This window comes from Rissa tridactyla, chromosome 9 (genome assembly GCF_028500815.1).
Source record: "Rissa tridactyla isolate bRisTri1 chromosome 9, bRisTri1.patW.cur.20221130, whole genome shotgun sequence".
Classification (NCBI taxonomy): Eukaryota; Metazoa; Chordata; class Aves; order Charadriiformes; family Laridae; genus Rissa; species Rissa tridactyla.
Genome location: NC_071474.1, coordinates 4,403,340 through 4,420,083, shown reverse-complemented (window position 1 = coordinate 4,420,083; position 16,744 = coordinate 4,403,340). Strand labels below are relative to the sequence as shown.

Sequence of the window (16,744 nt, the reverse complement as noted above, 5' to 3'; positions counted from 1 at the left end):
TCACAACCAATACTAACCTCTCAGTGGAAATGGGAATGAAATAAAAGCCTGTGGCTACGTTAAACATTACTTACCAGAAGGGGAACAGGATGATTCTCGTGATGAAGAATGCAATAGAAAAGATGATAAAGAGCATATTGCATGTTTTCTCCCAGTGAGCATAATTAAACATTTTGGCTGCCTGCAAGGAATAAAAACCATCAAACATATTACAAATATTCTCTGAAATAAGCTCCTTTCTGCATTTTCATAAACAAGGACTCATCTTCCACCTGAGCAGGAAGAAAATTTCCTCCCTGTTTGACATGTAAAGCAATCATTTTACTGATACCTAATAAAGCAGTATCAAAACAGATTCTTCGTTTATATTTCTCCTTTTATCTTAAAGGAAAGAACTCTGTATCAAAGGCCTAAAGAACAGCTCTCCGATCAGAATATAAAAGTGTCATGAAAACACAAAGTGCTCTTGAAAACAGAGGTTCATCCCTCATGCCTGTACCAGACTCAAAATGGGCTGAATCAAAGAGAAGCTGCTGGCCACATCTGCACGCTCAGGAGCGGCAGTGACCCCTTATACACAGACACCCCAGTGCATGTGCATTACTGACCCTTCTCTGTGCTTAATTCAGCTTCTGTCTTCTCCTTTCTGAGAGCTGGAGATCCCAGTGCTGGTCTCTATCCCGCTAATGCGTATTATAGTCACCGCTTCTCCCCTAGCTGAACTGTGTGACTCCCAATGCTTCATTTTGGAACCACCTTGGGCACTGTTGAATGAAACAGCTATTCTCAAGTGTGAGCAAAGCTTCAGGTGCCAAGCCTAGGTTTTAAACAGCAGTTTGATGAATTTTTTTTTTTTTTTTAATTTTTTTTTTTGAGTGGCAGGGCTGAATTAGATAATTCTGATACCCAACTTCAGTTTCTGCCTGAGTGCTGTCCTACCAGTTGTCAGTTCAACTGTTTGTAAGGCCACACAGTTAATTGAACCATAAAGCAGCTCAGGATTAAAAGTATCCTGGTAGGTACACATTTGATCTGGACCAATCCCAACTGCACGACCCCCCAACTAGTTGTTCCAATGTAACAGACAGAGTATCAGGAGCAGAAACAAACAGTAACAGAAAACAGCCTATAAGGGCTGCTTACACTGGCACGTCCACCAAAAGAGGTGATGAAACTATGCTCTCAATCATGGTGTTATAAAACCAGGATAACTCTATTGAAGGAAACACAGCATGCATTTGTCTTCCAAGAAACCCAGAAGCAAGTCTCCATGACCACAGTGCTGTGTGCAGAATGAGACGCTGAATCTTAAACATTTCTAAACATTGATATTCAGTTCAGAGAAGGGACTTCCCCTTCAGTCCAGGGGAAGAAACTTTTCCTCTGCCACTAGATACCTGTGATATCTTGTTCAGGGACAAGTTGAGTGTCTTCAGCCAGAAGTGTATAGTGTATAATGTAGATGTACCCCTTGGCTCACCACAGTTCTGTGAATGCTGACAAAATTAAGCCAGTTTGGAGAATTAGCCAAAATTTTGGCTGCTAAATTTGCTTGAGAATTGGTATCATGCCAAACTGTTCACAGGCTAGCCAACTTGGTCTAATTTTAACAGTAAAACAAGAATAATCCAGGGAGGCAGCTGTATTTCCAGTCCCCATTCTGTACTGAAGAACTTCTGTTCTGTTCTTTTCTCTCACAATGGATTCTGTAACAGAGTATCAGCTTAAACTACCTAGAAGCCCTTTTTTTATCTTACAATTTATGAATCTGTGAAGCCTTGTCTCTGCGGGGATAGGAAGGGATCATACGAACCTTGTGGCAAAAAGATGTCACTGAACATAACCTGGGCAACAACCAAAAAAAAAACAACCCCGAAACACCAACAAAAAACCCAAAACAAACAAAAAGATAGAGGGCAGGGTTACCTCGAGCCAGAAATCTGCGGTATCGTGCACAAACATCACCAGCGTTCCAAGACGCACGTAATTGCCACACCAAGAGCCACTCATCAACCCAATGGCTGCCAAGTGATGAATGACATGAGCCAGAAAATCCTGTGAAGGAGGGAAGAAAGAGGTAGATGCAAACAAGTACAGCCCTTTAGGCTCTCCGAGCGGATGAAGTGACAAGCAAGGCTTGTCACACAGAGGGAGATGCCCTGGCAGCCAGGAGAGCACGGATGTGTGCAGGTGTACCAGGGACAGACTGATGCTGCCCTCATGTGGCTACACTAAATCCAAGTATTAAGACAGTGCGTTTCCTTATTAGACACTCTTTTTTCCCCCCCCTCACAGAAACAGAGGTTCAAGCGACAAACAAGTACGACCACTTGCCTTCCTTTTGTTGTCAATCCCAAGTGTAAATAAAAGAGACCAATAAAAACCAATCTCAGCCATGTAGTACCAATATTGGGATGGCAGCAGAGTCTGTAATGAAGAAAACCACAGTTAACTGAGAATAGCAAAAAGTGAATGCCAAGTGAAATTACTTCTTTTTTCCTTTCCTCACTTTTTCTGCTCCTCTGCTGAGTCTTGCTTAAAAAATTAAACTAAACTAAATCCCTGTTCTGGGCTTCATTAAGAAGGATGTTCTGGGAGCCAAATATTTTAACCTTTACTCAGACCAAACTCTCAGTTTCTACAGTTCCTCCCCCACCTCTGAATTTCAGCGTGCTTTTTTCTATGTTTCTGTCAGAGAACTACACGCAGAGTGCTTCTGCATTTAATTACAAACAACTGCAAATAAACGAAGCCCTCCATTTTGGTGAACAATTAACACTTTAAACATTCACACATCCCATGACTAAAATATCAGCTATTTATGCTAAAATCCTATGCATCTGCTTAGGGCTAGATGCTGAGCTTGGCTGCTCCCTTGGTTCAATAAGTTTCCCAGGTGGCAGGAAGTAGGCTTGGTTATCAGATCCCATGGGCAAGAGAAGCTGGGAAAACTCGGCTGGGAGGCAAGATTCGTTTTATTCTTGGCCCTTTGACTAAGGCAGGAATAAGAGGGCAGTGTGATGGGTCAGAGATTTATAAAAATAGGAGTGGGGAGCACGTAAGAACCTCTGGCAGGTGGGCAAGAAGGCAGTTTGCTCGGAGTCATCTATTATGGGACCATTAGTAAAATATTTTAGGAAGAAACGAGAGCCTCATGGGGGCATGGGAACAACCAGAGTATTGAGCAGCGATGCCCAGAGCAGGGACTCGCATTATGCCAAACCAAATCACTGCAGAGCTCCCTCCACCTGCACTACTGAGCAATAGGGCCCAGAAGGCACACGGCACTCGGGCTGCTCGGTGTAACCCTCTGCATAATGCTATTCTGCAGTGCCTCGAAGCACCCTCAGGTCTGGTGCAAGCTGAGGGGTTCTGCACTGAAACCCGTAACACAGATGGCATCTGCTGTGCGAAACTGGTAACCTGCGATGGGTGGAAATAAGAGCGGTCTGGCTGGAGGGCTGAGTTGCAGCACAGGCAGATCACTGAGAAGTCCTGCAACAGTCAGCAGGAGGTACCAAAGAAGAGCAAAAGGCTTTGGTGCCACACCTCTCCAGGTGTGCCCTTTGGGAGGGGGAGTTCTGCGGATTACCCCTTCCAATGGGGAAATACCTGGAATGCCTCAAGGCCAACGGCCCAATGCCAAAAAGCTCACCTGAAACGGATAGCCAACCCACGTCTGCCATATGTCGTAAAACCAAGGTTTCTGGGGAAGAGAGATGATTCAGAGACTGATCAGCTGAGCAACAATAAGTCATCCTAACTCAAAATCTTCAATACTTAAAATTTCTTTAAGTGAAGCAACCTAAGAAGCTATAAGTCTTGATAACTGTTCCCCACCAATTTCTAAAGGGATCTTACATCCCAGATTTATTGTATTGGTCCAAGCTTTTTGGCTTCTTTTCAGGACACCTGAAACATTCCAGTTCATCATTTCATCATCTAAAGCAGTGGGTGTGTGTTTTATTACTGCAATTACTCAAGATATGTTGCCACAGTGATTAGATTTTGCTGTGTTTACCAGCCACACACGCCACTGGTTCATGATGATAAACAGTGTTTGGGCAGAAGAGCCAGATGAATGCAGACACGCTGAGAACTGTTCTGCTGCTCAGGAGAAGCATTAATGACACCCCAGGCAGTGCTCACATAGTTACAAGCAGCACTCTCTCTGTTATTCCCAACTTCTGACTCAGCAGCAGCACCTCAATAAATAGCCGTGAATTACACCATTGTTGTGACCCCCAAAAATGCTGCCAGAAAAAAGTTTATGGCCCCCTTTGAGAAAAACACGGCCATGTGATACATTTGTAGGTGTTAACAGGGCATGTTGTAAAAACATCTGTATGACTTCTTAAATCTTTCCTTAAAAATACTGATTACTCATAAATTACCATTGAAGTTCAAAAGATAATTTAAAAGTTAAGAAAAATTCTCAGTGCATATTGCAGCCTATCATCTAGATTACATTCAAAGATCAGAACACAAATAGCCACTGAAACCAGTGAGTCTTTCAATGGGCTTCAAGAAGATCTAGAAATCAGTCCTTACTTTGTTAAAAATACAAGAATATCAATTCTTTCAAGAAAATTAACTTACATCATACAGAAATATAAATCCAGCAATGGAGGATGTAAGATAGAATGAAAATCGCCAGCTGCAAAATTAAAGTGAAAAAATAAGAACAAAGCATTATATTTTTTATAGATATTGTCCTGAGCCAGAATTACTGCAAATCATTGCATACCACATACAATCTTCACATAAACGTGTCCTCACACTCTACATTAAGGGTTGTCACGTAGTAACTACATCTGAATTATTGATAATTAAATATTTAAGCTTTGACTAATTGCTAAAGTAGTAAGTTATTTTACATTATCTCAATACAGATATCTTGATTGTGATTACAGCAGTAATTTTCCAGCTAGGCATGATCAAGAGAAGAGTCACAGCAAACGTACTAGGTTCCCTAAAAATTAAGTTTGATAACACCAACCTTTCCTGCTATATCAATCCCTCTAGAATACGCACACTGGACTAAGAACATCTCACAGCTCCCTAACTCCAGAAGGACTTTCAGCCACGTGGCACGTACTTTCCAATCAGTTCAAACACTGTGAACACTGTGAGCACCAACACTGACTTGTTTTAATTGCTGGGTTAATTTCTTTTGATCTGTCTTAACACTGATTGTTGAAAATAGGGGAGCCCTATGAAGCTTTAACAACAACTACTGGATTAGTTTATGTCTTACTACAGAGGTCTGAATTAACTATAAACCTCAATCTTTGACTAGGTTTGCCAGCATTTAGTGTGATCTGAGGTTTTTGTGACTTAAATGGATATTCTTCAAGGCAGATAAAACTTTCAGGTTTTAACCACCGAACTGGTAAGTCAGCAAGGGAAGAAAGTTCTTGTGTATCTTAGTGAACCGAAACTATGTTGTTGCTTTTATATGTCAGAGCAGGATGCTGTGATTTGGAGCCAGCAATCAGCATTGTAATGACTCTGGAGCCTGCGTGGGAGGTATTGTCCCTGGGACTGGGTGCGGCTGGAGACTCAGCCAGAGCGTTCCCACTCCCACCTCTACAGGTGATGGAAAACTTCTTCCTTTCCACTCTCCTCCTTGACAGGAACAGGCCTGACCTTTCCCAGAGCAGCTCTTCAAGATCAGTAGGAAAACACCGTGAGACTTCACATGGTGAGAAAGGTCGTGATCACAGAGACAGGCACATGGCCCCAAACCCTGTGAGAACATTTTGTAGAACAAGAGGGGAAAAGCAAACTGCCTCCCAGAAAAGCTAAATTTGCTAAAAAAGGAGGAGTGAGAGTCTCAAGAAGAACATTGTACTAATGGATTGAGAGACGTATAAAAATTAGATTGTGGTCTTTGGCAAACATTAATGAAGTGACACATGAGAGAAGATGGTAACTTGTCTGGTAAAAGCAGACGCTCCTTTCTGAGCCCTACATTACCTGGAGGCTGAAATCCCGGGTAAAAGAGTTAGATGTTCAAAGACCGAGCCAGCATTTTACAGGAGAAGCAAGCAAACAAAAGATGAGGAAATAGAATGGCAGAGGCTAGACAAGATAATACGTCTCATGCCTGCGGAAGAAGCCAAGGCAACAATTATAAAATTGCCACTTGATACACTGGAAATAAACAATTGTTTTACTTTTCACCTTTAAAGCATTTTTCCTCAGGTGATTTGAAAACAATACTTCAAAAACATTCACTGCGCAGACAGAAAAATTCAAAGGTATGTGGTGGAAATAAGAAGAGCAAACGGAAAGGGAGAGTGGAACCCACAAGTGTTACCTGGCTCAGAGTTAACCAAGAGATGCTATGAAAAACACCACCATGGCACGGGACAGACTTTTTATACAGGGGCTGATTCTGCCCTCCTGCCTCGTATTTCAAGCAAGTAGTCCAGTGGATGTAGGAGGACTGATTCTATGTAAAGTGTAAGTGATTTTCCGATCCAAAGCACAGAACACCTAACAGGACTGTGCCATTAGTCGCCAGCACTACAAATACATATTGAATGCACTTAGCAATAAACAGTGCTTCAGATGAACTCATTATGCACACAAGACTGCCAGAGCACTACCTCATTTTGCATTTAGCCAAGCTTCTTTATGAATTTGGTGAACAAAACCTAAAGTAAAACTCATCTAAATTCACCAAATTTTACCCAAGTTCCTGGCCACCAGAGAGAACACCAAACAACAACTATGCAGAAGGATTTTCTTACTTAACTTCAGGAATCTTTTCTCTTCAATTGAGTCTAACAAAAAAGAATTCTGTAGGTGAAGTTAAAGGCTGGTAAGTCTTTTAAGGCAGGGAAGGTTTCATGCAAAGGCCTTTCCAAACCCCAGTGTTGCTTAACTGGGCACATTAATAGCTTAAGCATGGCTTTAGATCTGGCTCATCAGATTTTCCTTGTGATTCAGAAAAATGATCCTGGAGATTGCAGGCTTTCAAAAATTTCATAATGCTCATAACAGACTATTAACGTGGAATAATTCTGTTCCTCATTTGTTGCCTTGAGAATTATATTCAATTAAATTCACGGACAAAGAGCAGAGCAAGGTTCACAAAATTGCAGAAGAGAAGTCTGTTTGCTTCATTCTCACTCAAGCTGCCAAGCAAATTTTAATTTTAGTCTTTGGCTACGTATTACTAGAGACATGCATCCATGTGAGGTAGGTCTTTTATCAATAGCAGGAAATCTTATTGTCACTAGTAAAACAAAGTTAACTGATCCACAAAACAACAGTAGAAATAAACCATGGATGTCAGCTTGCCAGGACAGTTTACTCAACAGTGAGGATTCAGAGCAACACATCTATATTTACCAACTGGATTTATGTCCAGAGGACATCAAATTATTATCATATTGATTCACACTGAAAATAATCTTACTAAAGTACTCAACTTTGAGTTCTGTAGCTGTACTTTTAAGTCTCATTCCTTAAGCTAATCTACACAAAAGAGGTTACAAATTCACACATAGTCGTGTGAATTTTTGCGAATGTAATTAGGCTAGTCAAAAATCTAAATACACAGGACATGAGGAAAGTGTTTTATACTGGTTCAGTCAATTTCAGTATCCAAAAGGGATGAGCTATGTAAGTAATGCTATGCCCATTTGGGGATTTGCAAGTTGTATGATGTTTTGGACGACACTGGAATAGTTCAATAGCAATATGTTTAAGCTCACAGAATTTCTCACACATTTGTGTAAGATCAGACTCTTGAATGCTTTTCCAGTTTTCAATTATATGCAGAAGGTTTTGAAACTTTTTACATATTGATTATTACCACTCAAAATTGCTCAATGGCCCACTCAGAGTGTTTTTGCAGGTTTTGCACAGTACCCCTCGTTCAAGCTGTGACACCTATCATTTAGTTTAGATGGCAAGATTCCTGCTCTTGAACGGACTTCCATACACATAATAGCAACCCAAAATGACAGCATGGGTATATACACAAAATGATTGAGTAACCATTTTTGTTCCGTTATGATTACTGGCAGACAGAAAAGTGTTTTCCTATTCTCTGCATGTTTTCATAAAGCACTATGTAGCAGGCGTGTACAAATAAGTCCATTATTAAACAATGAAGAAAACTGTAAAATATTTTTGAGATTTTTTTTTCAGGACAAACTGTTAACCTAATCTTTTAAAGTCACACCATTTGGAGAAACAGTACTAGATCCTTTCAATTTGTTTGTGTATGCACAAACCAAACCCCTTATCAGACAGACCCAGCTTTCTGGAAGCGAGTCGCCCTTAAAAGGCACCTGAGGACCTCAAATCATTTTTTTCAAAACAGTAAAATCCAAAATAATCAAAATCATTGTCTTTTCTTACAAAGCTTCCTGGAATTTCCGAAGCACTGTTGGGATCTCAAGGTTTCGCCGTCTCCTAAACCACTTTTCCACCAAACGGACTGTACAGTTGCACTTTTTGGCAAGGCCTTGAATCTCTGACTGCAAAAAATGGAATAGTGTTAGCAACAAGTTGTACTCCACTGTACTTTTCATTAATTTTGTAGTTCACAGATCATCTTTGCACTGTTGTAAGGTCTTAATTTAAAAATATTACTAACATTAAATATCTATGGGCATTTACCCTGCAGCAGGCTTCCTGGTTTAATTTTGGCACTCACGGAAACCCTGGATTTTTGAGACACTAAATTACATAAATAAAGCAGGCATGAAATGTACAGATCCACAAACTGTGCTATTGTCTTTCTGGTGGCTTCTGATTGTTTCCAAGATGCAACTTCTACTGCTAAGCAAGAGGTTGGGCTGGAGGGGAAAGTGCCAGGTATCAACATACATGGACAATGTATCTAATATCTTACTAATTATAATTATTATATTTAGATAAGTGTCTCAGGTGAGATCCAGGCCTGGAATTGAGATGACCTAAGCTCTGTTCTCAAAACTAATGTCCTTCTGTGGTACAGGGCAAGTCAGTTTAATCTTACCGAGCAACATCCAGACTGCCTTTTGACAACCAAAAATAAATTAGCACTAGAGCATTGCCTAGAAATGCACCTAGTTATTCAAGTGCAGTCAGGTGTCTCTACTTCATGTGTGCTCTGAAGGTGAAGTGGCTCTGCCATTCTAGCACGTGCTAAGCACAAGGCAGCATGACTCTTGCATTGCTGGGTGCTCAGTACCCTGGGTGCAGCAGCCTGCAGGTTTTCTCCCTCTCCTCCATCCCAAGTGCAGAAGGTGCGGGCTGACCTCCCCTGCTGCTGCAGGAGTGGAGGTATCTGTTCGACCCACCCCTGGGGAAGTTCTTTCCCTGCAAGTCTAGTATGCAAATAGTGGGTGGCAGCAGCGCTGCCTCCACCAAGGTAAGTCTAGTTCAGTTGGTCTCCTACCCTCAGGGAAAGCTCTGGTGTATGAGCAAAGGCACCTCAGCTGCCAGGGAGCGCAGGAGTGCAAACAGCCTCTGTGCTCAGCCCATCCTGCTGGCCTGAGAGCTCTCTATTTGCCATGCAGGAATGACGACTTTGTTTTGGCAGACAATGGAGCCGAGACACCCTCAATTGCCAGCCAGGCCTCTGTGTGCTTTCCCGAGCACAGTGGTCCCCAAGCTGGACACCTAAGGGAGGAAGCCTGAATCCTTCCCATGTACCAACAAGTATAGAAATGCTGTGCCTCCTTTCAGAGATTAATTGTCAAACTGTACTCGTGCAGAAGGAAGGTATGAAACAGAGATTGGGATACTTGCCCAGATAGAGAAGAGCTTATATGTGAACGCAAATACGTCTGTTCCTGGTGATATCAGCCAAAAGCCAGTGATATGATAGCAGAGTTAGGGATAGAAAGCGAAGTTCCATGTACCAATAATTACCAATATCCCTTATTACTAGAAAACACATACTTATTTTCAAAAACAATGTAGTAACACTGCAACTGTTTGGTAACTGTAGTTAGGTAAGTGAACTTGCTGACACTGCGTTCACAACAAAGTACCTGTTTCCCATCAACAATCAAGGTGCCTCATTTTTTGAGATAGTAAACATTGACTATTATTTTTCTCTTGTTCAATTTTAAAAACAAACAGCAAGGTACTAGAAAGATTTTCTCACATAAGCCAGGATTAAGTGTGCAGCAATATAACAGATCAAAAGGCTTCCATGCCAGTGTTCCAATATTATTGCTTGCAATAAATATGATACCACTTTCCAACAACAGATGTCAGCTGATGTTTTCTCCAGACAGAATGAGTTAAAGATGGAACACTGATCTTCACTGCAAATATTATTAACAGTCTAACCTAGAACAGCATGCCAGAAAATTAAACATCTTAAACATATTTTCTGTTTTGGATGCCATATACCCTTGTCAGCAGAACAGCAAGAAAAACCCAAATAAATTAAGTCATCTGTCAATCAGCTGGAACTCATCCCATGATGTCACTGCTGATAGCTGATTCAAACAGTAAGAGTGGGGTTTTCCAAAACCAAAACTAATTTATAAGAATGAGAATCCTTACTTGGGATGGATGTTTTGAGCACTCCCGGAAATAACTCTCTAAAACAGGATTAGGCTGTGGCTTCACACGTCTTACATTCTTTATACCTAAGGCTTTTGCTAGAGGTATAGCAACATATCTGAAAAGACATATCGTGAAAAACTTTAAAAATACAACACAGTTACAAGACCTTAGCTGTTTTCATGCCAGGCTATGAAGAAAATAAATCTGAAGCAATTTAATCTGCCATAGGATATGACGGTGCACTGTGAGAGAAAGGAATCTCCCTCTAGCTCATTCCAAGACAGAACCATAGCATTTTAGCAGTCATGCAAAAAAGCAGACCCAAGGACTTAAGTTTGTGGTCCTGAAATGCTATAAAACTAAAGGAAAGATCCTGATTTTTGCGTCCTTGTGTTTTTCTATGATTCTATGATTGGCATTAAGCAACAGTTTAGGGAGAGTGAAACAAGGACAGATGCTGTCTCCACATGAGCTGCTACTGGGATACTTTTTCCTAGTGTCAGTCACTTAGCACATTGCTTCACAGGGCTACCACTGCTCAAGGCACTGGATTCTGCTTGCGGCCTCCAGCTTGTGGCACACAGCAACTCCCCCAGAGACTGAAGGCTTTTCTTTCTCTTCCATTTTCCGATACAAATTGCTGCAGAGCATGCCAAATGCTTCACTCTTCTACTCAGACAGGCTTTTTTTTTTTTTTTCTGAAAACGCCCCCCTCACTCCCGCTAATATCAGCAATTGATTCCTTATTACTCATAGCAACAGTCAGTTTTCCTTATTCATGGGCAGATTCGCTGCAGGCCAGATGTGTGGGCTAATTATTCACACGAATGATTTCCAATAGCAGCGCAGTGAGACACAGTTGGGTAAGCATTTACTCAGGAGACACTGTGAATGGTTATAAACATATGACCCAAATTACTTTTGATCTCTAATATGAATGATCTTATCTGGTTCTGTTTTAAGTCTGTCCAACTTATGACATTCCAAATTTCCTCATTCTATCCTGAAATAATTATAAAAACCTACTAATCACATTCTTTAGAGCAAAAAAAAAAAAAGAAAGTCAAGCAAAAAATACACAAATAAATTAGTCAAAGCACTGCAAATCTCAATGTATTTGTAGCTTTCTTCTGTGGAGCCAACCTCTGCTTGTCCCACAAGATTCCAGCTGCAGGAGGAATCCATCTTTCAGTGCCAAAGTGAGAAAAATAAGGAATCAGCATTACTAGATCTGCATAAAATGTTCATGCGAAACTTTGAGATCCCTCCAATCTGCTTAGTTTTGCTACAGCTAAACACCTGGGATCTATCAGCCTCACACAAATGTTCTGGTGAAGGACCAAACGAAAGGAGAGGTTTGGTGGACAAATACCTCTACCCATCCACCAAAGGAGAAAAAGCAAAACGAAATCCAAATGGGTTTGTATTAATTGTATTTCTAGTGAAAGGAGATAATTAGAATTATCCAAATGGTGTTCTAGATAAGCTAAACATAGTAATGGTAGGATTAGAGGGAATGGATTAAAACTAGAGATGGGATGATTCAGACTGGATGTTAGGAAGAAGTTCTCCACCATGAGGGTGGTGAGACACTGGAACAGGTTGCCCAGAGAGGTGGTGGAAGCCCCATTCCCAGAAGTTTTTAAGGCCAGGCTGGCCGGGGCTCTGAGCAACCTGATCTAGTGGGAGGTGTCCCTACCCATGGCAGGGGGGTTGGAACCAGATGATCTTTAAGGTCCCTTCCAACCCTGACAAGTCTATGATTCTAGATAGAAATCTTTTCCTTCTAGATTGGCCTCAGCCACGTGTTCCTAATAGTGAAAATATTTCCCAATTTTTCACCTGCCATATTATCTGCACTAGATCTTTCTAGCAAATCACCAACTAATCCTCCTTTATAAAAACTTAATAACGTTTATCTAAAGATATCCTATTTTTAACAACTTTTTAGCATTAATGAGTATTAACATTAGCATGAAATGTGTTCATGTTTCTTACCTTTCACTGAAGAATCGGATAATCAGCAATACAAGAGCACATGGTATTGTGGCATATAATTGATGTGGTTTTGGAAAGACAAGTCCATCACGGTCTACAAAATGTTCCCATGTGCAATTGATAGGCATCCATATATTCTCCCACCAGAACCAGCTGTTGAGCGTCTTTAATATGTGCGCCATGCTAAGCAAATGAAGAAATAATTGACAATTATTCCTGACATGTTAAAAAGGAAGTGCCTGAAATAAAACATATTGAACCTTGTGGCATAGAATAGTGGTTCCCAGCTGGCAGGACATTTCCTAAAGATAAGGTACAAGCAAATAGCAGATGATGTTCAGGTCCCAAAAGAACAAGGTATCGTGGCCCACATGGGTTGCGGTGGTATTGCAGGTCCAACAGAGGGACTCTACAGAGATCCTGCAGGCACTGTAGAGATGCTCAGGTGTCCCCAGAATAAATCAACAGCAAACAGACCTAGACAATAAAGTCAGTTTTCTCAGGAAAAATTAAAAAAAAAAAAGAAAAAAATCAGTTACAGGAAGCTGAAAACCCCTTGATTTAGAGCATGCAGGTGGGATTATAATTCAGCAGAAGATAAAATAATAGAGCCAAATTTTGAGCTGGTATAAACCAATACAGGGCCTTTGAAATCTGCAGGGGGAAGAGGTAACCTGCTGTCTCATTTTAGTCATTCCCATTAGACTGCTTAGTACCTGGTCAAATCTTTTGCAATAATAATTTATAATCCATCAGAACAATACACAAAAGATACTAACGAGAATGATCTTCCCCAGGCTGCCTTCATAAATTAAATATAAGTGGTTGGAAGGGTGGAAAAGAAATGAGAAAGTCCAGGGTGTGACTCAGTCCCGTAATAACGAAGACATTTTGCTGTTGAATTACTGCTGCTTAATATGCTAACAGCAACATGCACCTTGATCCTGATTTTGCAAACACTAGTGCACAGCAAGCTTTTTTTCGGATTTACAGGAAATACTATGATTTAATTGTGACCAAATACTAGATCAGAACAAAATGTCTAAAATCAGTTCTTGAAAGAAAAAAGATATTTCACTTAAAACAAAACATTTCATTTTTGTAAAAGACTAATTTTTAACCTTTGTATTCTACATTATATTTTTTAGAAATTTCTGTTATTCCTCATTTAGTTGTAAGGACTTTACAGTACAATCATGTTCTATATCCTACAAAAATATTCTAAAATGGAATAAACATAGAAGTCACTATAATGTTTTCCATAAGGCTGAAATAAGTAATTTTTCTATAATTTCTAGGAATAATAAATTTAAATGACTTTTTTCATACTAAAATTTCCCGTAAACCAGAAAAAAAAAATACAAGGAAATAACTGGTTTCACTGAACCATAGTTTCAATGAAGAAACAGCTGAGCTGGGAGAATATCAACCAAGTCTCCTCAAAGCGTTAGACATCCCATCAGAAAATCTCACAGCAATATATTTGGATCAAGCGATAAGATCAAATCATGCTTAGGACAGACAATTGTTCAGGCCTTTTCACGTTCCTCTGCATTTGGGCGGGGGCCACAGGAGTTTAGCTTTGCCTGCAGCCAGACGTAGCTTCCACCCATGCTGGATGAGGATACCCAGATTAGTGCACCGAAACTGGCTTTCCAGATATGGACACGGCTGGCTCTGAAGCCCACTTTAATCAATAGCTAACGAACAATCGCCACGATCCACAGTGGGCTGTTTCCACTAAGCTGAAGTTTTGCAGCAGGTTTGTGAAACAGCGACTCATATCCATCAAACAGAGCTGGGTTAACAGACACTGTGAATCAATTTACTGGCCAAGCACAGTAGTCAGTATTAAAATATTAATAACCCTGCCATTTAATCTTTTTAAGTGCCAAAAGGGGACAGTAAAAACTTACTGAATGAATTGTGTGTGTATAAGCAAATGCAAAAATAAAGGAGGGAGAAATCACAATTGTTCCTGCACCAAGACTTTATATGCCAAGTCTCAGCCTAGAGCAATTTTTTATTGCTGAATTATAAACTCCTGGAAGTAGGGATTTATAATGGGGCTGCTAACAGACCCTTAACTACAGCTACCAGGCGCCATGATAATGAAGCAGGGCTTTGAAACATGACATTTTAGGTCAGACAGAAAGGCTTGCAGACAAACGGCCCTAGAAGACCAGGGGAAAGACTCATTACACAGTTCTGTTTCCTAATACGTGTATATTTTTAAACTAGACTGTGCATTGCAAACTATCACAAACTGTAACTGTAGTAAAAACAGGCCAGTCTATTATTACACAGCAGAAAGAGCACTAACAGCTGGACTATGGTGAGATGTGTTGTGACTAAATATGCACCCAAATACTTGAATCCTACAAGAACTCTATAGTGCATATTTTCATATTGGATTATTGGAATCTCACTTATTCATGTTTTCCTTCCACGCATGGATGCCTTACTGTATAACTACCTTCGCAAGTCTTAAACTAGTTAATAGATCTCTATTAAACTAAGCTCATAAGCATATGCTTAATCTTAAAATTTAAGGGAATTCGGGGAATTTGGGGTCTGATGAAGAGTCCATGGATTTCAGTCGAAGACCTGCCTCATAGAAAGGTGGGTTCTCTGAAATTCCTTCTTGTGTAATCCCCTGTATTTCTCCCAAATCTTGCCTGGCACACAGGGGATTAGACTATCCCTGATGAATGTTGTCCAAGTAATTCTTAGAAAACTGTTGATGAGATTCCACATTTGTCTGCAACCTATTCTTATGTTTTATTACCTTTAAATTGGATGTTCACCCTACATTTAACCTATGTTTTCACTGCAGCAAATCAGGCCGTTCCCTGGGCAATCTTGGAGATTTCCATCTTCCTAATAGCAGCTGTTTGAGTAGTTGGGCTTTTTTCCTGTCTCCCTTCAGCTTCAGTTCTTATCATAAGGTACCTGGATGGTGAGGATGTCCTTCCAAACACACCTCGGCAGCAGCAATGCGAGCATTTTACAGTTTCTCTTTCTGTCCTTTTGGCTCTTAAATGGCTGACAGCTGTAGCTGTGTGATTAAGTAGTTTTATCCCTCCTCAAATCACGGAGATCCTGAAACATACAGGAACTCCAAAAATACTATTTTGTCAAATACAAAGAAGGTTCTCTTCTCCTGTACTACAAACAAGCCGTGGTCCTTTCAGCTTCCTGAGAAATCTCTCAGGAAACACACACACACTTTGTATGTTTTTCTGGATGACAAGGAAGCTGATACCTGACAGAAGTCTCCATCTCAGGCAGCACCACCCAAGACAAACCAACCAGGAATAACTCAGTGCTAGCTTTATTTATTGTCTCCTTCTCCACAAATACATATTTTCTACCTCCTAGAATTAAAATTAGTGTTAAACAAAAGATGAACCCATCTATTATCCCATACCCTCTGCAAAAAGGTTCTTTCAATGCTCCCACAGCATCACACGTAGACATAATCCAGCTCTATGGTTTACTCACCACTTTCAGCAACCACTGTCCCAAATGCTAATCCTCATTATCAGCTCTCTCCACATTACAACTTGACCACTTCATTCTAAATTATTTACTTTGAATCCTTTTGATCCTAAACAATGGCTGTGTAAATCGTGAAAGAAGAGGCCAGAGGATGAAGAAAAGGAGACAGACAGAGAGCACACAGGTCATTTGTCTCTAGCAAGCTTTGTCTGTTAGAAAAACCATAGCTGCCACTTGCTAATCTCTCCTCCTTCCAATTACCAGCTGCCTGGGACAATTCTGCCAGAGTGACTACTCAGAACCCTCAATCCCACATCTGTATCAATTCACCAGGCAGAGACTGAACGGCCAGAGAGAGCAAACCCTGCTTTCAGACCGCATCAGGTTAAAGGCACATTGCCAGTACCACAGGTGAGAAAATTTTCCCATTATTGTTTGCATGCAACCTTTTCTGGAAAAAAAAAGGTTTTGGTCTCCACAAAAGCTATTCTTCTGGCATATTACATATAGACCAACCTCAAGCACTTATATATATTTTAAGTGATGTCTCTACTGTTTAGTTTTGGTTTTAACCAAAAGAATTTTGGCAACTTGTTAAATCCTAACAGGTTAGGAAGGCCAGTAACCCCTCGGCCATACAGCCTTACACTGAGAACACCTCTTCCAAGTGCCCATAGCGTGGGTGGGAAAGGGAAGGCCTCCACCACAGGTCCTCTTG

The 16,744-nt window shown here is 40.6% G+C and overlaps 1 protein-coding gene across 2 annotated transcripts in view; it reads right to left on the bottom strand.

The window, feature by feature from the left end:
• CERS3 (ceramide synthase 3) overlaps positions 1 to 16,744 on the bottom strand; it is a 49,665-nt gene that overhangs the window by 21,741 nt on the left and 11,180 nt on the right. For both annotated transcript variants that reach the window (XM_054213997.1, XM_054213998.1), the window contains exons 2-9: positions 12,526 to 12,708; positions 10,525 to 10,642; positions 8,380 to 8,498; positions 4,600 to 4,657; positions 3,656 to 3,706; positions 2,335 to 2,427; positions 1,927 to 2,055; positions 75 to 181 (exon numbers count right to left, since the gene is read on the bottom strand). In XM_054213997.1, the coding sequence (XP_054069972.1) occupies positions 75 to 181; positions 1,927 to 2,055; positions 2,335 to 2,427; positions 3,656 to 3,706; positions 4,600 to 4,657; positions 8,380 to 8,498; positions 10,525 to 10,642; positions 12,526 to 12,708 (858 nt within the window). The remainder of the gene's footprint in view (positions 1 to 74; positions 182 to 1,926; positions 2,056 to 2,334; positions 2,428 to 3,655; positions 3,707 to 4,599; positions 4,658 to 8,379; positions 8,499 to 10,524; positions 10,643 to 12,525; positions 12,709 to 16,744) is intronic.